Source organism: Panthera onca, chromosome D2, assembly GCF_046562875.1.
Source record: "Panthera onca isolate mPanOnc1 chromosome D2, mPanOnc1 haplotype 2, whole genome shotgun sequence".
Taxonomy (NCBI): Eukaryota; Metazoa; Chordata; class Mammalia; order Carnivora; family Felidae; genus Panthera; species Panthera onca.
In genome coordinates, this window is record NC_138349.1 from 6,366,319 (window position 1) to 6,393,531 (window position 27,213).

Consider the following 27,213-nt stretch of genomic DNA (forward strand, 5'->3'; position numbering starts at 1 on the left):
GTCTCTCAAAGTAAATAAATAAGCTTTAAAAAACAAAGCGGATCAGGGGCGCCTGGGTGGCTCAGTCGGTGAAGCGTCCGACTTCGGCTCAGGTCATGATATCACGGTCCGTGAGTTCGAGCCCCGCGTCGGGCTCTGTGCTGACAGCTCGGAGCCTGGAGCCTGCTTCGGATTCTGTGTCTCCTTCTCTCTGACCCTCCCCCGTTCATGCTCTGTCTCTCTCTGTCTCAAAAATAAATAAACATTTTTAAAAATTTTAAAAAACGGATCAAAGGTGTGAATGTAAGAACTAAAGTTGTAGAATCAATAAAAGAAAACATAGGTGGAAACCTTCAGCACCCTAGGTCAGACCATGGTTTCTTAGGTATGACAGCGAACACGTAAACAACCAAAGGGAAGAACGGACCTCATCAAAAAAATCAAAAAGACCTGCTCGAGAAAATGAAAAGGCAGCCCACAAAATGGGAGAAAATATCTGCAAATCATAGATCATAGCATGTACCCAAGAGAACCAAAAGCGTGTGTCCACCCAGAACGTCGTGTACAAATGTTCACGGCAGCACTATTCACACTCGCTTAAAAATGGAAACAACCCAAATACCCATTGACCGATGAATGGATAAGCAAAATCCGGCATTTCCATACCATGTGATGTTATTCAGCCGTAAAAAGAAATGACCCATTTCTTCCCCAGCTAAGGGAGCCTTGAAAACATCATGCTGAGCGAAAGAAGGCCAGGCACAAAGGGCCACGTGTCGTATGAATCCACTTCCACAAAACGAATGAGTGAGCAAATCCGTAGAGACAGGAAGTCGATCAGTGGTTGCCGGCAGCTGAGACAGGAAGGGAGGCCCCGGGGAAGTGACTGCCCGTTGTGAATGTGCTAACACACTAACCGTATGCTTTTAAAAGGTGAATTCTATGGTATGTGAATTTAATCTTACTCAAAAACAGAGAACTCGTTCTCCCTGACACCAAAATGTATGATGGAACAATAGGAACTAAAACAGCGTGGTACTGGCACAGGAAGGGACAAGTGGAGGTTTGTCACAAGTGGAGCGGCTCGTGGCACACAAAAGCAGGGCTCCGAACATGTGTGGGCATCCCGTATATAGCAGGTAGCAGCTCAGAACCTAAGAAAAGGGCAAACGGTGGGAGAGGAGCACTGGGTCTTAGTTTAGGGGGGAAAGTTAGATTCTCACCTCACACCCCTCAAAAACTAAATTCCAGATAGATTAAAGAGCCAAGTATAAGACCACGGAAATAGACGATAAAGAAGGACGTCTGCGTGACCTTGAGGAAAGTCTCCTTAAACAATACGCAAACTTCATAAAGAGAAAGATGGAAAATTTGACGTTGTAAGAATTGGAGACTTCTGTTTCCTACAACAAAAGATATCGTAAGTTAATAATAGTAGGCCAAGTATGAACCTCCTGAAATTTTGGAGAACTTCTAGAATCAATAACAAAAGTCAAGACAGCAAGTGGCTGGCCTTGTCATCTCCCGTCTTGAACTGCCTTTCAGATAGTCTCAGAATTTTGTCCTCTCCTCAGTGACAGATAAACTCGACCCCTTTGAAGAAGTGTTATTGGATGTCATTGGCCGCTCAAACCCCTGCGGTCCTGTTTCTTAGCAAAGTCAAGGTGGTCTTGGGAATTTTGGGTTTTGTTGGGCAGGACGGCTGGCCACCAGACTGTGCCCTGGGGAAAGCGAGCGGGCCGCCTGCCATGAGGAGAGGGGCCGCGTGCCCAGGTGGGCTCAGCAGGGACGGCCTGGAGCCCACGAGCCCACCTCTCCTCCTCCACCCACGACGCTGCCCTTGGCTGCCAGGCCCCGCAGCTGGCACGTGGAGGCCGTGAATGAGGCCAGCTGAGTATGCCCCGCACTTCCTGCCCGTCGGCCTCTTAGCTGAGGCTGCAACATGACCTTTGCCTTGTTGATTCTGGACGGATATCGTCTCAGTAAAGAAGCGTCCGTGCCGCGGTCTCTTTTTTGCAAACGGCGACATTATTTGAGACGTGGGTTCTGCAGGCATGTCACACGGGGATTTTCGTCACGGATGGAGAAGACCTTCCTATTTTGTCTTTCCTGCTGAGAGAGGCTCCCAGCTCTCGCCTGGGCACTGCGGCGGGGGGGGGGGGGGGGGGGGGCTCCACCTCCTCTGTCATCTGCTTTTGTGTTTTCACAAGCCCTAGGCTTCGGCCTCATTTTATCACATTTCGCAGTGTGCTTAAATACCCCGTGCGGTTCCCCATCTGGTCACGAAAGACAATTTACAGGGGGGTAAAAATGGCGGGGCCTGTGAGATTTGTCCTGCCGCCGGATTTCGTGAGGCACCCCGTGTCAGGGCTTTCCCGAAGGGTGTCAGACAAAAGCAGGACTGGGGCGCAGCTAACACCCCACTGATCATCCTGAAGTAAATCAGGCGTCTCGTGCCAGAGATCCTGGCTGGATCACGCTGGGTTTAGCATGAAATATTAAGGGGCACCTGGGTGACTTACTGGTCGAGCATCCGACTCTTGATTTCAGCCCGGATCATGATCCCAGGGTTGCGGGATCAAGCCCCACATCGGGCTCTGTGCTGAGTGTGGAGCCTGCTTGGGATTCTCTCTCTCTCCCTCTCTCTCTCTCCCTCTCTCTCTCCCTCCCTCCCTCCCCCCCTCCCTCCCCCACCCAACCCCTCTCCCCCATGCTCGCTGTCTCTAAAATAAATAGAATTGAAAATAAATAAATATTAAGACCGCTGGTTCAGTATTTCATGCCAAAGAGATGCCTGTAGCTGCCAACGCGTGAAGGTGATTGGGGGCGGTTGTGAGCGGGCGAGAAGGCACCGAGACTGAGCCTCCTGTCTCCTCCTTCCAGGGTCACTGTTACTACCACGGACACGTGCAAGGATCCTCCGGTTCCACAGCCAGCCTCAGCACTTGCTCTGGCCTCAGGTAAGCGGCTCCGGTCTGCCCCACAACTGCGACCTCTTCTTCTCGAGCATCGAGAGTAAATGGCAAAGGCAGAGAAGCCCCGCCTGACAGCTCGCAAGAGCACAGCGTGCCCCGGGGGGTTCAGTTTCTCTGCCACCACAGACTCTTTCTAGAAGGTTCTACGGGCCTGGTCAGTCGAGAGCCACTGAACCGGCAGAGTTACTCCACCCTGGAATTTTGTGACTGTCTTTCGTTCATGTGGCCCGTGTGCTCAGTAATTCCTGGTGTTAAGAGGTAGGACCTCAGGTATTGGCGTTCGGGCTGCTTGCTTGGTACACAGGCACAGACCTCCTGTCGCTAAGAGACAAAGCAGAGGCACCAGTTTAACAGAGTTCAAGGTGAGCTGAATACAGGCGTGGGGTGTGGGGGCTTCTGCTACGAGGCTGTGGCCCGTGTCAGGACACCGTTCTCTTCTGTGGCTGGACGAGCCCGTACAGCTCATCCTTCCAGACCACACTCATTGGCCACCAGCTGGCTCTCGTGCGCTCCCCGGCAAAACCAGCCTGTCTGACAAATTTCCAGCTGCCTCGGCCTTTTTCCTGGGTTTATTCACTGCCTTTGTGAACCGACAGCTTGAATCCCCCAAGCCCTGCTTTGCTTGGGCCCCGGGGTGCCTTCGGGGACAGAGAGAGGACGGCCTGGGTGCCTGCTTCCGTGAGACCAGGGCTGTGTCCTGCGTCAGCCGTAACGCCACGTCTCTGGGAGTCCCATGTGGGAGCCTACACACACACACACACACACACACACACACACACACACACGTCAGTCAAGCTCCCACAAATCTGAGGGAGGTGGTGACCACACTGGCCCTTGTCAGGGTGTTAGCCGCAGATGAAGACAGAGCCTCAGTGAACGTTAACGGGAAATGGGCGCGTTCTCAGAAAAGGTGCCTCCCATTAACCCGGACACATGTAACAAACACGCCTGGACTAATAAAGAGCAGCGGTGGCCTGTGCCTTCCTGGCCACACTGGCAGCGGTGAGGAGCTCTCCAGCGCGACCCAGAACCCGGGGCCCGGCGCGCGCCCAGGGGCACGCTGGCAGGTGCCTGTCCCCGCGTGGGGCACCCGGTGCCAGCCGCGCGCCCTGGTGTCCCCTCTGCCCGCCCCTTACTCTCACTCGCGTGTCAGGCGCCCAGAGCCGAGCGGCCCCTTCCACCCCACCCCTCTCTCCCTCCCGTCCCGTCCCCGCCCCCACGTGCCCTCCATTAACGCGCAACGTGCGTCCTTCCGAGCCGCCACCCACGCTTTTTGACCCCGGCCACCTGCACAGTTTACGAAGGTCGCCGGAGAGCATCCTGCCTCGCTCAGCAGTTTGTTTTTGTGTTTGGCTCGTTTGACACCCATCCTTTCCCGGCTGACGTGGGGCTGGCTCCTTCCTTTGACAAACACGCTTGAGTTCGCCGCGTCCCTTCGCCCGCTCCCCGATGTGCACGGAGGTGGTTTCCAGCTTTTCTCGGTTGCAAACGCTGCTGCGCTGCACGGGGGGGCCTCGGACGCTCTGTGCCTCCGTGCGCAGGCCCCGGAGGAGCGAGTGCTGTTGTGACAGTCCCGCCACCCTGTTCCTCCACGTGGCCGCCTCGCTTTCCACTCTGGCCGTCGGAGGCGAGCGCCGTCTCTCCTGACATCTTCCCCCATCCCTGAAATACCTGCTGTACTCAGTGTTCATCACTGGACTCCGACAATATGTACAAACAAGCTCACCCTCCTCCCTCCCCCCTCCCCCTCCCCCCCCTTGGGTAAAATGCCAGCTGTGGCCTCGTCCTGTGCATGCAAAGCCCTACGCGCGCGCGCGCGTGTGTGTGTGTGTGTGTGTGTGTGTCTATCTTCATTAAAATAGTCACATCACACAGTTCACTCTCCGGCTTGCTCTGTCCCCTGATCCTTCTGTCTCCGCAAGTCAGGAGGCAGAGACTTGAGTCTCTTTTTGGTTCGCTCCATGGAGGGCATACACGCACACACGCTTCTGCGCACTATTGCTTTTAGAAAGCGTTTTTGGTATCCCGTCCGAGTAACGCTATGGAGCTTAGAAACGCCCGCCGATCTGATACGAGAACAGAGCTATCTTGCTGTTGTTGGATTTGCTGCTCTGCTGTTACTCGTTCTTCGGCAAACGTTCCTTGAGCGCGTCCCCGTGCCAGCGCTGAAGGACGCCAGGGGTGAGCCGTGCGGACGCCTGCAGGAAGCACATTGCTGCCAGAGGGAACAGTATGCGCGAAGCCCTCGAAGCTGGAAAATGCCCGAGGTCGGGGGCCGGTGTGGCTGGAATGGAGCAGGAAAAGGAGGCAGCGGACGCTGAAGTCAGAGGAAGAACGGAAGGGCGGGATCGGGAGGGGCCTTGGCCTCCCTCTTCTGTATAACGGGTGTCACGGGAACCTTGTGCTGAGGTCTGACTTACCGTTTCCACAGGTCACTGTGTGGCCACCGCGCCGAAAACAGGCTGTAGGGGGTACATGCGAGAGCAGAGCTCAGCTAGATACCTTCCCAGTAATCCTGATGAGCGGCGGGGGCCTGGACGGGGGCCTGGACGGAGCCGGCACCCGCAGACGTGCGAGAGTCCAGAGACGTCCAGAGACGTCCAGAAACGTCTTCAGGGGTTTGGAGAGGCTGGTGACTGTAGCATCTGCACACTTCTGACCATTGCCTTCTCCACCGAAAGTGCTCTGTGTCTGAGTCTCGCTCCCCCGAGGTGGCGTGGGGCACAGCTACACGAAAGGACCAAGCCCCTGCTCCTGAGTGACGACGGAGGAAGCCGTGGGGAAGTCACTGACGAGGCAGGGGCGGCCATACACGCGCGGGCCCAGGAGGTGTGGTGGGCACCAGTAGAGGTGACGAAGCACCTCGGTGGCAGGTGACGGTATGCAGAAACGAGGACAATGGCTCACCTTGGAGGCACCGAGGTCCCGAGGGAAGGACTTCAAACAGTGAAGTCTGTCTTGAAAGGCTGTTGGGGGAAGTGGTGCCAGCCAGGTTTCAGCTGGGGCGGGGAGGTGAAAGGATATTCAGGAGAGAGTCAGGGGGAGGGTAGTTTGGGGATGGACCGTGAGTCCCAAGAGCACAGTGGGAAGGTCCGAGGGGCAAAGAGAATGAGGCTGGGAGTCAGGAGATTTAAGAGCTGTGTGGGGCCAGGGCCCAGTCTTCATGCAAAAGCCAGAGCTCAGTCTCCTGGGGGAGACAGAGGTGAGCAGAGGTGAAGGACAGGATGGGGTCAGACCTGATGGCATCTGGGACGAAGGGGGGTGACCAGTTCAAGGCGGATGATCGGGGGCCGCCACGAGATGTTTCTGCCCTCGCACACAACAGCCCGAGCAGTGAACCCAGCTGTGCAACAGTGGACAAGTCACCGGGCCTCTCTGAGCCCCAGTTTCCTTGTGTGAAAATAGAGATAAAGTCTCCGGCTGAAATGGTGGCTTTGAAAGCAGATGCAGCAACCTGTAGGAGAGCCAGCCCCGTGCCTGACCGTGAACGAGCAGCCGGTGGAAACACCATCAGACTCTCGAGACTGTCTCACGTTCTTTGATTCTGGGACTGGGCCAGGCGGGAGGTATGCTCACGCGGTACCTCTGGGCTCATTCTATGCAAAGCTGTACTCTTCCTGAGGGAACGGGGTTGGACACCCGCAAGGCCATAGTGACAAAGATCACATGTGGGACTCGCAGACACCCTGCCCTGTGGGGTACCCAGTAGGCTTGAAAGGAGAATCTCTCGTACACACGTGGAAAGGGAAAGTCCAAAATGTACCGTTGCTTCTCTCTGGAGCCTAAAAGATGGACTTGTTTGTTTAAAGGCCATTTATTGAGGGCCAGGTGTTTCTTCAAGGCTTCAAGTTAATATAAAGGCTAATGTGAATGAAGAACAGGAAAGCTAATTCCAACTGGCTTAAAAAAAAAAAAAAAAAAAAACAAAAACAAAAAAAAAAAACAAGCAAAAGTTGGAGGTAGTCTCATGCTACTTAAAAGGCCAGGAGTGGCTTCAGGCATGGCTGGATCCAGGGTCTAACTAATGCTACCAGAGTCCACCCCGTCTCTACTCTGGCCTCCACCTTCTTCTGTGTTGGTTTTATTTTCATGCACAGCTGATTTTTGTGGTCACAGAGAGGCTGCAGGCAGCAGGCAGCTCCGGGCTTACATCCTCAGAGGGCAGGTAAGAGACTGAGGGCTGCCTTTTGAGTTCAGCAGAGTTCCCCAAAACACAGCTGATTGGCCCTAACTGGGTCCCAGGCCCATCCCTGAAGCAGTCACAGTGGCCAGTGGTAGTTATGACGCTCTGGTTTAACTCCCTGAGCCAACCTGGGGGTGAGCCATCCCCAACCCTGGGAATGGAAAGTGGGGAGAGTGCGTGCATCAAGGGAAACCAGTGAGCTTTTGCCAGAGAAAGGACGAATGAGGGCCAGGATCCTTGGAAATGAATGAGCCCCCTCCACACATTGCTGAAGAAGTTTCAGACCGTCAAAGTCCAGACGTATCTGGATCGGTCTGATAATAATTTTCAGGTGATTTTTCATAGGCTTCTCAAACTTTTTTTTTTAAGGATATCTTTTTTTTTTTCCCCAACGTTTATTTATTTTTGAGAGACAGAGACAGAGCGTGAGTGGGGGAGGGGCGGCGAGCGAGGGAGACACAGAACCCGAAGCAGGCTCCAGGCTCCGAGCCATCAGCACAGAGCCCGACGCGGGGCTCGAACCCATGAACTGTGGGATCATGACCCGAGCCGAAGTCGGATGCTCAACCGATTGAGCCACCCAGGCGTCCCTCAAACTCTTGATGGGTAAAGAAAAAAGGGGCATCTCCAAGGTATTCCTGAGAGCTCCTTTTTATGATAAAAACAATTTCCTAACCAGTGACATTAACTAATTTTCTTAAACGAAAAGGAAAAATTGGAGAGTATTTCCCAGAGTGATATTCAAATGGGATAAATCTGCCCTCTGTGCTTGGCCACGCCCCTCGGTCACAACTCCCATCCTTCTTCCCAGGGCTGCCCCCCAAAGGGGAAGGTCACTGTCCTCCCGCACAGAGAGGTCAGCCTCTCTGCCCAGATTGTGTGATGTCCGATTCCCAGCCTGCACCCCTCCTCGTCTCCGGCACTTGGACAATGTTCCCTCCCGGGCGCTTGGCACAGACCATCATCCGACCAAGAGGAACCCTGTCAAATACTTGTGGCTGGGGTTTCAGGAAAAGTCAGAAGAGCAGGTACTGGGCCATCTGGGGTCGACCACCAAGAGGGGTGGGAGCGGCGGTGGGGAGCCCCGAGTGGGGATGGCGCTCCTGGGAATTTTGACTTCCCAGATCGTTGTGCCATTGTTACAAAAGCAGCAGACCGTGCATTGACAGAGAAATTCCGGAGTCATGTAGTCAACCTTGAGATCCCGTAAGTGGAGAATCAGACCAGAGAAAAGGCTGTGTTCCATCAACTGCTCTCACTGGAGGAAGAACCAATGGAGACGGGCGCTAAAGGAGAAAGGCATCTAGCACGGCCCCAGCCGGTGGATTCTGACAAAGAAAATAGGGATTCAAAATTAAATTCAGTGTGGTGTGACCCCAAAACACATTCAGATCGAGGCCTGTGGAGGGAAACTCAAATGTCCTAGGGGACACATGACTTGGAGGCCAGCAGATTGCTTTTGCGGAGAAGGAACATCCTGCTCTGCTTCCAAAGGGCTCGATCAAACCTGGGCTGGCCAGGAGAACTCAGTCCCCGAGCAGAGAAGAGTGGGGACAAGCCACCAAGTCAGCCTTCTTCATTTGAAGCTGAGTGGGGAGGACGATAAGGAGAGAGAAGCATAAAGATCCGGGTAGAAAGCAGGATAAAAGAGGAAAGAGCTCTTTAATCGAGGGGAATGCAGTGCAACGCGGAAAACAGGCCATAAAAGTGAGTGCGGCCGCGGAGTCTGTCCCTGCTTCGAAAAGGACTCCAAGCCAAGTGCAAAGTTCAGGCATAAGTTAATTTTCTACTACATCGCACGTGGCCCCGAAATGCCCCGTCCTTGTCGGTGCAGTTTCAGGGCGAAGATGCGGGATTCTCCTTTGACGTTCTGATCTGTTATTTGCTCTCCCTGCTCGGTGCCTGGCCCCCCACCCCTCACCTCACCTGCCTCAGGGGGCCCCCCCCCCATGAGCATCAGAGACTCCTCCAGGCTGCAGAGCGCGGGGACCCAGCTGTCGCGTTGCCGGGGACAGAACCCTGCTCCCGCCCTAGAGGCCCTAAGCTGCCAGCACGGACACCCGGCCCCGGGCACACTCCCCCGTGTCCTGATTTGATTCGTAAATGCCACCTTCCCATCCCCGTCCTGCTCTCTGCCTGCAGCGGGAGCTCCTTGAGGGAAGGGACCGTCTGGCACCATTTCCGGTTCCCTCGCTCCGCCCGCTCGGTTCCGACTCGCGTCTGGCACGACAAGTCTTGGGGGCTCACGCTTTGGGGATCAGCCAAGAGTTTTGCCATCACCTGCAGGCGTGGTGGTTGAAATTCGGCTTAAACCTAACTCAAGCCCACCGTTCAGTTGATAGATGAGGAAACTGCTGTCTAGAGTTGCAGACGAGCATTGGTTATGAGAATAACTGTACTTCGACATGGGGGTTAGGATCCTGGGGCGCAACGTGCACACGCGCGCACACTTACACCGTCATACCCGTGCCCTTGCACGCTCACACTTGCATGCTCACACGCACATACTAACACATGTGCATGCACACATATCCCATGGGGTGGTGGTGACATTCAGGGGACGCCAGACTGCGTCCATCATTACAGTTTCTGCTTTCACGACGGGGAGGCCAGAGTTATCACCACCACGGTGCAGAGCAGCTGAGAGGCTCCGTCATCTAGGGCCCCGTCCTGACGCCCCGGCTGGGAGCTGCCGATCCCACAGCAAACGACACTGTCTCCGCTTTCCTCCAACCAGCTTCTGTTGAGAGAGAGAGAGAGAGGGAGAGAGGGAGGGAGGCATCTCCTGCATTTATGCAGGGCTCTGCATTCTTCATGCGACGCTCACCAGAGCCAGTGGGTGTCACACTCCTCAGGTGACAGATGCAGAAGTGGGGTCCCGGGGTCGCTCGGCTGCATCCAGCAAAACCACCTCAGTCCCAAGTCTGGCTAACCCCTCGTTCCATATTAGTCCTGCTAAGTCTTTTGCACAGTTTGGAGCCGATCTTCTTTTGCAGCCCCGTCGTCCTCTACCGTGAGGAAGCTCCCCCTTCCCAGCTGCACTGGTTTCTAGCTGTTTCCAGAACATGCCTCACACTTCTTGCCGTCTTTATCCCTGGTTGCCCCTCTGCGTGAGACGTGCTTCTCTCCCCACCTCCCATTTGGCTCTGGAAGGTTCACCAAGTCAAATGATGCCTCCTTCACGAAGCCCCGCCCCGACCCCAGAGCCCATCTGGGGACCCAGGAGTTTGGATTTGGACATTTTGGACTTTTGAGGGAGAGTGGAGCAGGGGTGAGCCGACACTTTATAAATATCTGCTCACATCTGTGTGTTAAAGCGCCCATCCTTCCTCGCTCCGTTGATAGTTGACTGGTATATCTCGCTATACGTTTGCATACCTTGTAAGGACCTTCAGGATGGGGAACATTTCTGATACGTTGCTTGTAGCACCTGAAGCTCTTAGCACTGGCCGTCAGTGGGGGAGACAGTACAAAATGCTTTCAAAAATCCAATTCCATAGAAATATTCAGATGCAAGTCTATGTGTTACCCCCAATAAACGCACACATCGTTGTGTTCCTTTAAACCATGTGATATAAAATCGTCACACTAGATTTTATATAATGAAATCAAATATAGCATGAAATGCAGAAATACTTCTTGCCACATGCTATTGAAAGATAGTAAGTCAACTTAGTTTTCAAAGGGCAGCACTGACCGTGTCGTGATCCAAGGAATCAGAAATAACCATTCTAACGAAAGTAAGCATTTGCAATTTAAGGCAAAGACAGACACTGTAAAAAACAAAAACGAAAACAAACAAACCCTGTGCTTTAATGGAGGAATCGTTATTTTATTATTTGCAACTCAGCAAACAAGTTGAATTGACCCATTTGAAGAAAGGAAGCAGAAATCTCAGCTGAGGAGGTGAGAAGGGAAAGGAATCTTAGGAGGAAACGCAGACAGAGGGAGCGAGGCAGCCTGGGAATGAGCCACGGCCTCTACCCCGTCTGGTCCCGTGTGCTCACCGCCCTTCCCGGCCCCTCGTCGCTTGACTCTGGTCACTCACCTGGGCAGATGTGGCTTTTTACAGACCTCACGGCTCAACCTAAATGGCCTGCGGTGAAATGGTCTAACGGGCCAAGAAGTCAGGTGCGCGGAGATGATCTTGCCTTTACTTTCCGGTCTGCTGGACCGTGAGTTCCAGGCAGGCAGGGCCCTGGGCTCAACCTAGAACCTGCCCTGTTGTAGGTGTCCAGTCACCTTTGGTGGCATAAACGTGCTCTCCCCAAGCCATCAAGTGGTCGGTGACACTTAGTCCTAGCCTGTCCAAAATTGTTTTAGAAATCTCTGGAGCGCAGTAGGCCATGTTAACGGAGAAATTGTCAGGGAGTGGAGGTGAAGCCAACCCGGCCCTGAGCCCTGCACTGGGACCCTCTGCTCACTCTTCTTCTAGGGGCTGGCCTCCGCGGCCTGCCCTCCGCCCCATGGCCACGCCTACCGTCGCAGACCAGGGCTCTCCGTGTCCCTGCCTCCTCCTCCCCTGGGGACATTGAGTCCTCAGTCCTGCAGGATCATCTGTGGCAGCCAGTGCTGGGGTCACAGCTCCTCCGCTCCCTCTGCAGGGCGGCCCCGGTGTCCCTCCTGAAGGTCACCCAAGGTCAAGTGTGGGCTCTCCCCTGCTCCACTCTGCCTCGAAACTCCAAAACCTCCAAATCCAAACTCCTCCGTCCCTGGATGGGCTCCTCTCCTGCCTCTTTTCCATGAAAGGCGCCTCTGGCGCCTCAACTTGGCCCCTGGTGACCTTTGATGACCCCCCCCCCCCCCCCGTCGTGCTCATGGTCCCCTCACGCTTCCGCATAAAGTGTCTCCTGTTCCCATTTCCCCGTCCCCGCCCTGGATCAACCCTTGCTCCAAAAATGTTTCGGTGCCTCCCACCCATGCTTCCTGCCTCCACCCTTTCTTTCACAGCCATCTTGCACATTCCAGAAGGTCGTGTTTCAAAAACGCGGCTTGAGCCTGACGCGAGTCCTGCCACCCCGCTGCACGCAAAGCCACGCGCCTCCCCGAGGCCCACTCGCCCCTCCCGCGCTTGTGCCAGGGTTCCCGCACACGCCCGCTGCTCACCGGCTCACGTACTGGTGGCCCACTGGTCATGCCAGTCCCCGCGCTGGGCCAGGAAAACCAAAACAAACGAGGAAGATACTCCCTGGGCGTGGAAAGCAGCCAGATGACATTTGCGCGCCGCGCAGCGAGGGCTGTGAGGCGGGGCGTCCACAAAACCGCAGGGGAAACCACGGAAGGGACCGGCATGCCGGGCGATCCTGAAGGTCTGGCTGGGCTGGGCCGTGAGGGGTAAGCGTCAGCCCGGAAGGTCACTGCAGCCAAGGGCAGCCACGGGAACCGTGACAGGCCTTCGGGTGGGGACGCTGAGGAACGGGACATGGCCCGGGCCTTAAAGCAGCCGGCATCCCAGCAGGTCAGAGGGGTGGCCGCCAATGGTTACACTGCAGAGAGCGTCGTGGGGTGGGGGCGGGGCAGGCAGAGGAAAGGGGGGACACGCAGCCAGAGCAGAGTCCTGGCGGGCAGGAGGCCGGAGCTGTATTAGAGGCACACTGTAGTGCGCACGGAGGGTGCGGACCGGTACGTGACGAGGCCGTGGTGCAGCCAAGGCCAAAGCCAGGGGGAAGGATGGAGGCAGAGGACAAAGCCTGCATCGTGGGTCCCGCCTTCCTTCCGCGGCCCCCACCGTGCGTCTGCACCCGCCCTCCCGTGTCCTCAGTGTTCGCCTGCGCTCTCTGACCTTTCCCTCTCCTCGACTCTTGCTCCTTCGAGGCCACTCACCTGCCCTCCAAGCCCTCCTCATCCTCCCAGACTCCCCTCAAGGCCCCGTGTTTCACACAGGCCATTTGTGACCCCTCCCTCTGTCAGCACCGGGCTGACCACCCATCCTGTGGGCGGCCTTTGCCCTCGAGCTCCGCTGTGGCCTCCCCGGCGCGAGTCCTTGGTGACTGAGGCAAGAAGGCCGGTCACCCCGTGTGGCCAAGGACGAGGGATGGGTTTGGGAGCCACGTCCACCTGGGGCTTCCCGGCTGTGCCGCTGACCAGCTGGGTGACTGGGTGAGTTGCCTGGCTGCCATGACGAGAGACCCCGAACTTGGGGGCTTAGAGCGACAGAGATTTCTTCTGTCACAGTCCTTGAGGCCGGAAGTCTGAAGTCAAGGAGTCAGCAGTGTTGGAGGGAGGGTCCACCGTGGGTCCCTCCTGGCTCCTGGCGGCTCCTGGCAACCCTTGGCGTCTCCTGGCTTGTGTCACTCTGGTTTCTGCCTCCACCTTGATGTAGCCTCCCCGCCACGTCCCTGTCTTCTCCTTTTTCTCTAAAGGCACGTGTCGTTGTATTTAGGGCCCACCGTGAATCCAGGATGAGCTCACCTTGAGATCAAATCACACCCGAAAAGACCCTTTTTCCAAGGGTTCCATTCCTAGGTACCTTTGTTGGAACTTAGACATATCTTTTTTGGGCAACACTATTCAACCCGCTACAGTGACCTTGGACTCTTATCATTGGCTTCCTCTTAGTGAAAGGGGCTCATGATACCTGCTCTAAAAAGATTGCTCTAAATATTAGAGAAAACAGAGGGATTCAAAAGCCTGGCTCATGGGGCGGGAGAGCATAAGGAGTGACTGTTGGTGGGTACATAGTTTTTTGGGGGGTGATGAAAACATTCTAGAATCAATGGTGATGTTTGCACAACTCACTGAACGTACTAAAAGTCATCGAGTTGCATGCTGTAAAAGAGTGACCTTAATGGTATGTGAATCATTTCTCGATAAAGCTGTTGTTTTTAGAAAGGAGCCTGACTCACGGGGTGGTCTCTTCATAAATCGTAAGCTGCTATTATTATTACTGATGTGCCAGTCACAACTGTTATTAAAATCTTTTATAATAGTTTAACATTTTACCTCTTCCGTCATGCCTCCCAAACCCGGACGTGAATTACATTTGAAACGGGAACCATGGGTGAGATATCCTTGTGTGTTCTACCTTAGCTAGCCCGGGCTTTGCATGCAGTAGGGGGCACTGCCTATTTGTTTTGACTGTACATGAGTCGTTCTCATGGAAATTACTCGTTGGAAATAAGCCCAACGGGGCTTGCGTGTTCGGTAACATCGCTGCGATCGCTGTATCCAGCGTGCGTGAGGTGGGATATTACTTTTACCCATGGGCTCCCCCAGGAAAGGACTGAAATTAGATTTCATGCCAACCGCAGTTCTAACTTATGACTGACAGCCTGATATTGAGACCAGAAGTCTTTCTTTTTTTTCCCACGAAAATTCAATTAGCAGTTGAACATGGAACCGGGTCCGGAAGATTCACACATTCTAATCGTTGCCTTATTACAGGTAGTCAAAATCCACGCACCACTCTCCGAATTGCCCGGGAGTCGTAAGAAAGATCGTACTAAGAACCACAGCAGGAGGCCGTGTTATTGCCTGATGCGCCACTGCTTTGGAGATTAAAAACTGAATTTTGAGAAAAACAAAAACTTATCTGGAGGAAATGTAGGCCTCCTGAGTTTTCACTTTGAGAGCTAACAAAGTCAATTTAAAATTTTAATAGCTTCCTCTTTGTTGCCGTTGAAGGAAAAACACCACGATTTTAAACTTTTAAGGAAGGCTGCCTATATTCAAAGCAGCCACTCCATTTCTCTGGCTCTTTTTCCTTCTCGTGCTTCTCACGAGAGGCCCCACCTCCCCCTCACAACAGCGCTGGAGGGAAGCAAGAAGGCGTGAGGGTTGAGAGGGGCAGGGCTTGGGCCCACGGGTCCCAGCTCTGCCTCCAGCCACCTGCGTGTCCTTGACAGTCAAGATCAGGGCCAGAGATACAGCCGGGTGCAGATCCATTGGGTGGTCGAGGCAATGAGCACAGCCCAGACAGAGTGCCATCAGGTGGCCCTCATCACCCCCCAGCCGTGCCTTTCTCTTCCGCTTTCCTCCGTTCATATACTCAACTCACTGCCCAAGAACTCGGCCTCGCTCCCCACCATGGAGGCCGGTCCAGGATCCTCCTGTCTTTCCCTGGAAAAGGTACCCACGGTCTTCATTTTCCTGCCCCGACTCTGGCCGGGGAAAAAAGCCCCAATTTCAGAGTCTGCTGGATTTAACTTCCATACTCCGAGATACTTCGAGCTCCAAGTTTACAACTAAATATCTATGACATTCAGCTTAAATTACACTCGCTTATCTAGCTCGGGGCCAGCAAGGGCTGTGAGAACATCAGAATTTTACATCTCAGAAACCCTGAATCCTTGAGTTTTGTGTCCACTGTTGTTTCCAGCAACCTCTAGGGCTAAATGATTAATTATACTCAAGACAGCCCAAAGCAATTATTTAATTAAGCTGCATTACAGGCTGCGAGTTGTTTGGAGCAAAGGGAAAGCCTTCACCCCAGTTTCTCAACATCTGGCCCTTGGATGACTTAAAAGATAAAAGGAGATATGAGAACATTTTTATGACTAAGTAGACAATTTCTAAAATTTTTCCATAAAGTAGAAAAACTTTTTCAGTAATTTGTTTCTCGTGATTAGAACTTGGTGACATGTTTTACTGTGAGGGTTCAGCTCATTTAACTCTAATGCAAAATAGAAGACGTTGGTGTATGAACTGAAATGTTGGGATCGTCTTTGTTTTGGGGCAAGAAAGTCAGTATTTCAGCAAATCTATGCTTTCCCTTCAAGTGTGTTTGTTTTCCGCATTCCCTTGGCCTATTTTTTTTTTTAAGTACTCTGTCTTAATTTAGGCTCTTTAAAATCAACTTTAACAAACAGAAATCCCCCATTACCCGTTCCAAACTTCAAAACCTAAGTTTTGTTTCACGAAGAACTTTTTAAGAAGAGAGATACATGCCACCCCAACAGAGAGGATGGCCAAAGTCTCATCTGTACGGTCTACTGGAGACACATGAAGACATTAATTGGGGCACAAGCATCCAGACATGACCTTGCTCTTTCCCACTGCCCATAACTTCATTCCATTGGACTGGTGGAGTAAACCAGTTGAATAATAATGAACTGAGTAGAGTGTATTTGTTCACCAGTTGTGTTCAACATAAGTATGTGACTCATTCAGACCTCTTCCTTCCATCCCATGTGAGCACTGAAATACTGTCATTCTATTCAACTCGAAGAGGGACTATTCACCCATAAACGGGCCATCAATAAGCATAAGATGGCCCTTGCTTTAACAGCGCACGTGCTAAAATTTTGAAACGAGAAGCACAGCACGAACGAAGAGCCGAAATAAGCAGTAATGAATGACATAGGAACATGTTCTAAGGTCCCTCTTGTGGAGACAGGCTCAGGTTTTCTGGAGAAGAGGAATGGAGCAGTGCGCGTTTTCAACTCTTTTTTCAGCACTGAGGCAAACTCGGATCCTTGAGTTCAGGCAGTGTGAACTGTGTGTTAGAACTACTGCCTGAAACCTGAGCCTGTGGACCTCATCCATAGTCCTGAATCTTCGGACGTGACCTGCAAAATACCGTAGACATGTGCCTATGTGAATTTTTGTGAGAAGGGTATAAAAGGGTTCAGGTCTCCAAAAAGGTTAGGGCTCGCTCTGTCAGACGTGTCTGTTTACAATGCGATAAATCTCACATGACGTGTTAGGCATTTCTCTAGCGGAGAGGTTGTGGTTACCTTGCTAAATAATGGAAGTCTCTAGAAGCTTCCATTATTGCGTGGGAAGAGTCTTAAAGCTGCCAACTTACTATTACTCAAATTGCCATTTCTCCAAAGAAAATCCTTCTTCCGACACCAAGAAGAGCCTTTTAAATTACTTTATCGTCCCACACTGGAAAAGAGAGAAACAGAAACCATCGTGTAGGGCAGTGTTCCCCTAACACCTGAAGGAAGCTGACCGCCTTAGGCTAGCGCTGCTCATTTCTGGAAAGCGGAACATTGCCTCCGCTCTGTCGTGCTCCAGAAGGGCAGACGCGCATCGTGGTCCCTGGCATGATGCCACCTTCTCTCTCTGCAAGGCAGAGAATGGGTAACGAAGTTGTCTGTTTTTTAAAAGAATTTATACCTTTATTCCCAGATCGAAAAGTTACTTCAAAGTTCCTTTGTATTGAAGTATTGAAGTTACTTCAGTAACTAAGGAGTTACTGTCATTCGTAGAAGTGTATTTATCGTATTAATGCTGTATCTCCTATCAGGGAGTCATGGATGGCCAGTATGTGGGCAAATGTGTTATCAAAGCACAGGACCTTCCGGAAATTGTCAGTCTTTGGACTAACACGTTAATAGAAAGAAGCCTAAATCACGGACCTGCCCTTGTTAATAACAACAAAGAGGACAGCTACCATTTAAGCACTGATCTATGGCTTCCACAGGACTAAAAGTTTCCATTAGATGACATAGCAGCCCAGAGAAATAGGTATTACTATCCCATTTGCCAGGTAAGGAAACCAAGGTCAAAGAGGTCAAGTTCACACTATTAGTAAGTAGCAGAGCCGGACCTTACGCCCAGACTGCCAGACCCCTGAGGCCGCCTTGTCAACCTCAGGCCCAGGATGTTTCCCAGCAGTCCTCTCTCCTATAAAGAGAGATCCACCTTTAGCCAAGTCACAGACCTCAGCCTTCAGGAAGCAGTCCTAATGCTTTGTGCCCTTACACTGCTTCCTTTGTTGACATGTCTCCCACAAATAAGTAGAAGTGGGTGCTCAACCTTACATCAGAATCCTTTCAAATATTTAGGAAACGTAGTGGACCAGACTAAAAAACTCACATGCAGGAATTTGCCTTTAAAGAAAAAGATTTCCCTCCTGAATCACACCTGCTAATTCAGATAGAGTTATTGTCCAAGGCAGAGGAAACATCGTTTCTCTCAACTCTTTTTGCCAGTAAAAAAAAAAAAAAAAAAAAAAAAAAAATTGTAAATTGAAATTAAAAAAAAAAAAAAATAGAGGCTAAATGCAGTCTATTCTTTACCATGAAATATTTGAAACAAAAAAATTTCCCAGATTGTTTTCAAAACATTTGCAAGAAGAAAATCCATGCAAACATGTTGCACAGAAATGGCCTTAAAACCCGAGGATATAAATAAATTGGCCTTTCTCCTGCCATTCCTTCCCTTGTTAAGAACAGGGCCTTGGCCATAAACAAGAAGCTACCTTTAAAAATTATATACTTTTTTTCCTTCTTTCTTTCTCAACAGGGGACTTATCACATTTGAAAATAACACGTATCTCTTGGAACCAATGAAAAATGAAACCAATGAATACAAGCTCTTCCCGGTGGAGAACCTGAGAGGCACCTGGGGGTCCTGCGGATCACATCACGGCACGTCTGCCCCGGCTGCAGAGACCAGGCTCCCGCCGCCCTCCCAGACGTGGGCAAGAAGGGTAGGGGAAACCAAGGCCGTGCTCCTGGGGGCATGGGGACTCCAGCTCGGGGCACCCAGGGCGAGGGCATCTGGAGGAATTTTGCTGTCTGGGTGTTGTGTCTGCGGGATGGAGTTACCCGCTTTATCTGGAGCGGTTGCCATCACCTGTGCAGAGCAAACCCAGATGCTGAAACCTCCATCGTTGTTTTGCAAATGTCAGTCTCGGCGTCATTAACCGATGATAAAGTCGGGCTCAGAGGCCGACAAAATCACCCTTCGTTACGTGTCTGAACCTACGGGGGCCCGGACCCATGGTCGCACCCCCACCGTTGCACCCGCCTCCATAAACAAGGCGAGAACAGGCCCTCACCTGCCCTTGGCCAGCAGTTCTGCTGCTACGGGAGAAAGACAATTTGGAGGTTTCTTCATCCACCAGTCTGTTTACAAATAGGGTCTTCATTGTGATTTGCGTACCATTCCCGGTCTTTGCCTGCGTGCCCATGCAGAGGTGACCAGAGTCCTGGCCACGCAGGGCTGCTGAGGAGCCTTGCTTAGCCCGGTCCGTGATGCCAATGCCTGGCCTTCCTTCCCAAGACCGTTCAAGCTCTCTGTGTTTTCTGGCCACCTGCTCCTGGGCCTGCTCATCAAAGGTCTCTCCTTCTGCTACAGAAGTGGAAAGAGTCGTTGCCTGATGGAGTCTGGGCCGCTAACCTCCCTCCCCACTAAGTGGACAGAAACACAGAGGCCTCAACAGCCCGTGGTGCAATACCACGAAACCTCCACCCCAAATGACTGCCTGACCCTTTTACGTCCAGCATTATGCGGGCCCCACAGGCCAGAGCGGACACTCTTTTTTTTTTTTAAACATGTACAAATTTATTCATTTTTTACTGGGGTGTCATTTTTTTTAATGTTTATTTTTTGAGAGAGACAGAGTGTGAGTAGGGAAGGGGCAGAGAGAGAGAGGGAGACACAGCATCCGAACCAGGCTCCAGGCTCTGAGCCATCAGCACAGAGCCCGACGCGGGGCTCAAACTCGTGAACCACGAGATCATGACCTGAGCTGAAGTCAGATGCTTAACTCACTGAGCCACCCAGGCACCCCGCGAACTCTCTTAAAAAAGGAGGAGGGTAGCCACATTTGGCTGGGGGCCCTGCCTTTCAATGAGTACAACCAGATAGGAAGTTGTCAACAACTTCCTGATTTTTCATCTCTGGCTTTCCTGTTCCTCTTTTGACAAGAAATCAGGAATTCATAAATATGATGTCAAATGTGATAATTAGATGGCCCAGGGACATGTTCTTCAGGGTCCCACTTAACAGACAGCACATTTTGTCTTTCCTGACTTTGAATGTTACACTGCTTAACATTCAACATTCCATACATATCATTCCCCTTCGTTCATTCCTAGTCATTTGTCTGAGTTCCACCAGTAAACATTATCCTAAACGATTTCTTCTCCTTCGTAAAGTATCCCTCGCAGCTGTGACTAGAGAGTGTTCCCCTCGCCTTCATTTTGATGTCGTTGATTCTCTCCATCCTGGTCTTCTGCCTGTGTGACCCTAACATCCTCTATTTCTTAATATGCTTACGAGATTTTAGGGGCGCTGTGGTGGCTCAGTTGGTGAAGCGTCTGACTTTGGCTCAGATCATGATCTCACAGTTCATGGGTTCGAGCCTCAAGTTGGGCTCTGTGCTGACAGTGTAGAGCCCGGAGCCTGCTTCGGATTCTGTGTCTCCCTCTCTCTCTGCACCTCTCTCTCTCTCTGTCTCTCTCTCAAAAATAAACAAACATTAAAAAAAATTTTTAATATGCTTACAAGATTTTCTTTCTTTTAATGTTTATTTTTTTTAATTTTTTTTAATGTTTTTATTTATTTTTGAGACAGAGAGAGACAGAGCATGAGCAGGGGAGGGGTAGAGAGAGAGAGGGAGACCCAGAATCCAAAGCAGGCTCCAGGCTCTGAGCTGTCAGCACAGAGCCCGACACGGGGCTCGAACTCGGGAACGGCGAGATCATGACCTAGGCTGAAGTCGGACGCTTAACCGACTGAGCCTCCCGGGAGCCCCTGCTCACAAGATTTTCTATGACAGGTGCTTGCCACTCTTCTTCCTTCTCTTGCGCATCACGCAGAAGGGTAAGAACCCCTGTCTGGGACTGTGGCCCACCTTGACACTGAGACTCAGTGGTGGAGACCGAACGTCCCCCCCGCAGGGAGCAAAGCTTGAAAAATCCGCCCCCCTACACACACCTGCCTACGGCAGTTCCAGGGAGTTTTCATCCTGCTTTTTCGCACCCCCCCTCCCCCCATCCACACGGTAGAGTGACAGATTTAAGAGCTGGAGTCACAAAGTCTGGCCTCTGTGGTCCCCAGGGCACGTTTCTTTCACTCTTGCGACACTCTTGCCTTCCATTCCGGACCTCAGAGAGGAGGTGATGCCTCGGTAGCTCTTCCAGTCATAAACAAGTAGAACATTTGCATTTGGCTTTGGAGGTGCTTTGCTTTGAGACCCCGGCACCCGTGCTGCGAGATTTACAACCTGACGGCGTCAATGACACTCAAGTACGTTTGCCATTTCGTGCGGAAGTACCACCTGGGTCTCCACCCGCCAGCCACATTTTCATTCTTTAAGCTCAGGGCTCTCTCGACCTGCGATTGGCACCGTAATCTCCAGTCCTTCTGGCTTCAGGAGGAAGGCAGAAAACCAGACCAGCAGCGCTGTTTTGTTAACAATGCGTATTGGGGTGTAAGTGAACCTTTAAATTGAAAAGCGAAGGCTCCGTCCTCGTTTTGCTCTAGAAGTCGCTGTGATTGTTTTCATGGAAGAGAAAATGTCTGTGACTTCAAGTCCATCTACATAATGAAAATGAGACAAAAACGTCATTTTCAAAGAAGGGGAATCCTTGGGAACTGGAACGGCGGGCGCGATGGTTTGGGACGGCCTCTCGGGTAAATACGAAAGGGGCACATTCGAGGCACGTGCCGCTCACCTGCCTCACTTACAGCCGCCTTATTTTATGCTCCACAAAATCAATGTCACTGCGGCTTGCTCCTCTTCTGTATGCACTACGGTGACCGCCCTCGGCTTCGCCCAGCATTTTCTGGCGACTGTTGCAAAGATTGGTTTGCAGGCTGAGATTTTTCTGCAGATACGTGCGTTTTCCTGCCCGGAGCAGCAGGAATAAATCAGCGCTCAGGGTTTGCACTGGCTATGCTGTGAGCCTGAGGTATTGTTTGTCATTTTTACAAGGCTCTACATTCGGTTTTAGTGAGGACCCAGGTTGCTCCTGGCAGGGCGCCGGCCGTCTCACAGCTTCGCAGTCAGATCGCGCCCCCGCAACCCGCGGAGCCCCTGCCGCTCGGCTGTCCTGTAGACTCACCGCCCTCCTTCCCTGCCCATCAACCAGCCATTCGAGAATGCAAGTTCATTTGAACACCGGCCTCAGCAAGCTATAGGCGAAGGCTTGGTAAATCTGCTACAGGAGGAAAATCACATAATACGGCCCAAAGGCACATGTAAATTGTGTTTGAATTATCCTCTCTTTGGGGATTATCTGTGCTGCGGTTCCCCTCTGTTAGTGTGGGTAATTATGAGTCAGATGCCAAAGGCGATAGTTCCTCTGGCAAATAGTGTTTGCTCAGGCTGCTGAGCTGGTCGGGGAGACCCTGCCGTGTTTCCTCAAACGTAGCCATTCAGGGGCGCCCAGGTGGTTCCATCGGTTGAGCGTCCGACTTCGGCTCAGGTCACGACCTCGGGGTTGGTGGGTTCGAGCCCCGCGTCGGGCTCTGTGCTGACAGCTCAGGGCCTGGAGCCTGCTTCGGACTCTGTGTCTCCCTCTCTGTCTGCCCCTCCCCTGCTCACGCTCTTTCTCTCGCTCAAAAATAAATACACATTAAAAAAAGAAAAAGAAAAAAGTAGCCATTCGGAAACGGGCCAGGGCTACCGCTGTTGATTTCTAGACAGCCTCTCCTATTGGTTTAGTAGAAGACACAGTTGCGGTGGCGACAGGAGCGGCAATAATCCTACCCGTCCTCCGCAGAGCCTAAGGATAGTGGGGTTTCCGGAAGTGGCCAGAACCACGTGACCTCACTAATTGCAGCGGGCGTAACGTAATTCCTCTCTGACATAACCATCTGCATACCCACCCCTCCCTTGGTCGTTCGCTCGTAGATCTTGCTGGTAGGTAACGGAGGCAGTTCCACAGTTGTTTCTTTGGCCCTGAGTCCTGAGCATCCATCAGTGTGAGCCGAACCCCCAGAATCTCCAGGTGTGGATTCCTATTAAGACCCAAATCGATGAAGACCCTGGATAAATACATAACAGATCTCGCTGGTGCCACTGGCGTTTTGGACTCAACGCCACTTGTCCCGTTAACATTCAGTTCACCGGACTGAGCCCGTTCTTCTGGCTTCTCGCCTCTTCGGCTGATCGTTTCTGCAGCCCGCGTCCTGGCCGGGCCCCGGAGGCTGTCCCCCCATGCTGTCCGTGTGCTTCACCCCCACGCAAGTCACTGCCAGGATGCAGGAGAAGACCTCACACAGCGGGAACCAGGGCTCAGCTTCTAAATACTCACAAAGTGACCTCGGAGTCAAGGCAAGAGCCTCGTGCGAGCCAACAATGACCCTTCTCTACTCAGAGGCAGATACACCAAACTTTTGATCTGTTTAATTTGCCGATCTTGCCACCCTTGGAGCCACTGGCCCGGGATCCATTGTTATTGTCTCTTGGTGGTGGTTTTAGCCCAGTCAACTGGAGGCCGTTCGCCGATCTCCATGGTTGCTGTCCCAGCAGTCGCCAGCCATCACCTGCACTCCTGGCTTCCACCATCGTCGTCCAATAATCCGTTCTCCCAGCAGCCAGAGTGATATTTTTAGAAGCTCACATGCAGGGGCTCCCTGTTGCTCTCAGGTCACCTTCAGCCTCCTTGCCGTGGCCCCTGCCGCATGCACGTCTCATCCGCAACCCTCCCTCCGCTCTAGACTATGGAGACGTCCTGCCTGTTGCTCTAACACCGCCTGGTCTCCCAGCCTCAGGACTTCTGCTGTTGTTGTTCCATCTGTCTGAACACTGTTCCTCCACACATACCTACTTCTCTTCCTTAGGTCGCAGCCGCCTTAGTCGCACGCCCCCATCTTTAACCTCATGGCGACAGCACCTTCCACAGACTCAGCTGTATTTTTGCTAACTTTTTATTGTCACCCCATCCCCCGGCCCCTCCTGGGAGGTGAGCCTCGTGAGCACTTTAACTTAGGTTGTTTGTCCGTCCCCGAATGATACACAAATAGTCTGGCCCCTATGGGGAAGGAGGTTCGATGAGAGTTTATCGAAACCCTAATCTCAGCTTGTTTTTCTGACTTGGGTTGGGTTAAGTCCCCAGGGCCAAAGTTCTTGCTGTAGCATATTGGGGGATATTCTGTCTCCGGGAACTTGGCTGTGACAACTTCAAGAGGCCCAGGAACTGGTTCCCTCTTGAGCAAGACTCCGAGAACGCCTCGGTCTCCACCTTGGAACCGAGACTGTTGGGCCACGTTCAGGGGCTTATTATGTTCCTGTCTGTTTGGGGAAGGGCTTTTGTTTATAACCCCGACAGTGAAAATTCAATCAAGCAACCAGTTTCAAATGTTGCTCTGCATATCAAAAATTTTACATACGATTTTTTTTTTTTTTTAAACTGGACGGCCCAGATAGGTCGAAATCATGCGGAGGTAATTTAAGCCTCTCTGTGTGTGCCACTGACAGAGGAATGAATGTTCGCGGCCATGAGCCGGCCCCTCCCCCATGGCTTTTTATTATTATGTGGTTAGGCTTCTCTCTGAGCTTGCAATTCTCTGAATTCATGAGAAAATCTGGACTCCTCTGAAAACTGCAGAGACAGGAAAATTGCGTTCATGTGTTTGTTTTCATTATCTGGAATTGTGTATTTTCTAAATGATGATCCAAGGCCACTTGGAAAAATCCCCTGGTCATTCATTTCACCCCTTCGTGGTCTGAAAGGTGTAAGTGCCTGAACAACCAAGGCCCTTCCTGCGAGTTTTTCAACAGGAGATTAATTCATTTTTTCTGTGATAGAGCTGTATTTTCTCCTGGAGGATTCGCTGAATCTGTTCATGATTAATCGCAGAGTCGTGGGAGAAAAGGAGACTTCTGCGTCTTTCACACCTCGATAAGGGAAAAGGGCCAGATCTTCACCCCTTCCAAAGGTGTCGCATTTGGGGTACACGAGCGGGTACGGCCGGGGCTAATCTTTTCTCCCGTCTGAGTCCACAGCTATCACCATAAAGCCTGCCTGTAACACATGGTCATGAAGCTTGACTTCTTTTCTCATAACGTGGTAAAAATATGAGAAATGATACCTTTCCTGGTGCTTTGCTTTTCCCTCTTCCAGAAGGTTTCCAGATTTCTTGAGGGATACCTAAATTCATGAATCAGCACAGCTGGGCGGCGAGCAGGAACACTGCTATGATACAAACATTTTTCTTGTAAAAATCCTGTTTTGAAGATCCCGGACTGATGGGGATTTGTTTTATAAAAGATGTTTCCCTCGGGCTTATGTGACTGGAAAGCTGATTCAAAGCATGCCTTGGTCATTTGTGCCGTTGTCTGAAAGCATGGCCAGAGCATGAGAGCTTTAACCGGGCAGCAATATTGTTAACGCAGACACCAGCCCGTCCGTTGCGGGGACCAAACCCAGCTCGACCCCCGTTTCCTCCAACCGCTTTTCATTGCAGAAGCAGAAGGCTTTGTTTTTTTTTTTTGTTTTTCATGTGTGCTTTTGAGACCACCCTCCAGGAATTGCTCTTTTTCTCCTAAAAGTGCCTTTGGGATTCTCCCAGTAATTCATGGAAGAGTGCAAATGTTTTTTGAGGAAGCTCGATTAAAATGTAACCCACTTCAGAGGCTGCCTTCACTAGTCATACATCTGCCATCGCCCTCTCCTCCGTGCCTGCCCTTTGGTGCACAGTCTCTCCCTTCCTCTCCGCTCCTTCACCCTCCCCAAACCTCCTTCTCCAGGGCCTGGAGTTCAGTCTTTCCGTTCTTCCTTTCTTGACACTGTTTCTTTCTACTCTTGATCCTTTCTGGTTTTACCCTTAGCACCTCCTTCTTGCCCAACTCTGTTCCAGCCTGGCCGTTCCCCATTGTCCGGACCACTCATCCTTTGCTTCTAACTAGATTTTCGCATGATCGGCCCCGAGGAGTAAGCTGCCTGAAACGGGCTATTCAGTGTTGCCCCCAAAAGTAGGCCATAGAGGGGAAGGCGACACACATGAGACACTGGATGGCATCTTCTTCTGTAGTGACCTTCAAATGTGCTGCAGGTGGCTCAGAATGAATGGCCATTGGCTGGCTGGGGTTCCGGAGAATTGCTTTGGTCTGACTCATCTACGTGCATGTTTCGCGTAATAACGTTCTTGACTCGTTCTCGTCCCGCCGCCATCAATGAGTCAGAGGGCAGGCGGGATTCCTCTTGAAGGATTTCCCGGATGGAAATGGAAGCCGGTCACCCATGTGGAGAAGGTTTTCCAGAGGTTGTTGGGGTTGGAGGTGAACTTCAGAGGGGACAGGGATAGGGTCGGTGGTGGTGGTGAGGATTCTCTCGCCTCAGTTAAAGGGTGTGGGTCCAGAGATACGGGCAGTGTTCTGGAAGCCGCGGAGAGGTGTTATGGGAAATTAAAGTCCGTGTTTACTTTTGGCAGCATAAAAGAGAGACCCTCAAGATGACCAAGTACGTAGAGCTGGTTATTGTCGCGGACAACCGAGAGGTAAGAGCTTTATCAAACTTCTCGGTACAGTTGGTTAAAAACAGAAATAAGGAGAAGAAAATATTGAGCAAGTTATCCCTCGCCCTGATTAACCTCATTTTCTATGAGCCGTTAAAAGCATTGGAAACAACCCGTTGAAGCGGTTTCCTAGTATTATAACGTATGAAATATTAAAAATGCACCTGATATTCCAAAATAATGGCAAGGGCTGCAGTAAAGGCAGGACTGCCCTGTGGCTAAGGTCCCCAAACAGAACTATTTGGGGGAAATGGCAGATGGCTTGAGAATGTATTCTACAGCATTTGGGGGGAAAGTTGGGTTTAAAAATGTCCGACGCATCCCAAACCAAAATGAATTAATGAATGCAGGCTGCAGGGACACGGCAGAAAAACTGACGTGTGCTTCGGTGCTACGTTAGCTTTCTTCCTTTCATTGGTTTCCGGTGAGCTGTTTTGAAATGATCTTCTCTGAATTCCTTCCTCACCTCTGCCCCATGGTCTGAATGAGGTGACTTTTTCTCGTGAACTCACTCGACACCTACGAATGAAACAGGCTTGACTGTTTCTCAGAAAACTGTTCCCGTTCAGGAAGGTCAGATTTGAGGGGAGAAGGGGACCTCATTAACTTTTCTCCCTTCTCCTCTGCCTTGTTTGACTGCTTGCCATGAGCTTCTATTCCTTTTACCGTTTCATTTTTAAAAACAAATATAAAGGAAATTTCTGAGGATGTTAAAATCGAGTTGATGATATGAAAAATGGCTTTGGACTGCCTTCTCGCTGTCTGTTCTCTCCGCCAAAACATGTCACAGCCTCCACCATTTGTGTGGCTGGAAACATCGCAGAAGTTGCTGTGTCCTGAGCGCTTGGCTTGGGCACATTTCAGGGAGTTTCAGAAAGTCCCCAGACAGGGAAATTTACTCCTCAGGATGGGAACTCATTTCACCGTAAACTG

At 51.7% G+C, this 27,213-nt stretch overlaps 1 protein-coding gene across 2 annotated transcripts in view; it reads left to right on the forward strand.

The window, feature by feature from the left end:
* Positions 1-27,213, forward strand: part of ADAM12 (ADAM metallopeptidase domain 12) — a 347,656-nt gene that overhangs the window by 227,333 nt on the left and 93,110 nt on the right. For both annotated transcript variants that reach the window (XM_078434959.2, XM_078434958.2), the window contains exons 5-7: positions 2,863-2,939; positions 18,331-18,517; positions 26,197-26,262. In XM_078434959.2, coding sequence (XP_078291085.2) covers positions 2,863-2,939; positions 18,331-18,517; positions 26,197-26,262 — 330 coding nt within the window. The remainder of the gene's footprint in view (positions 1-2,862; positions 2,940-18,330; positions 18,518-26,196; positions 26,263-27,213) is intronic.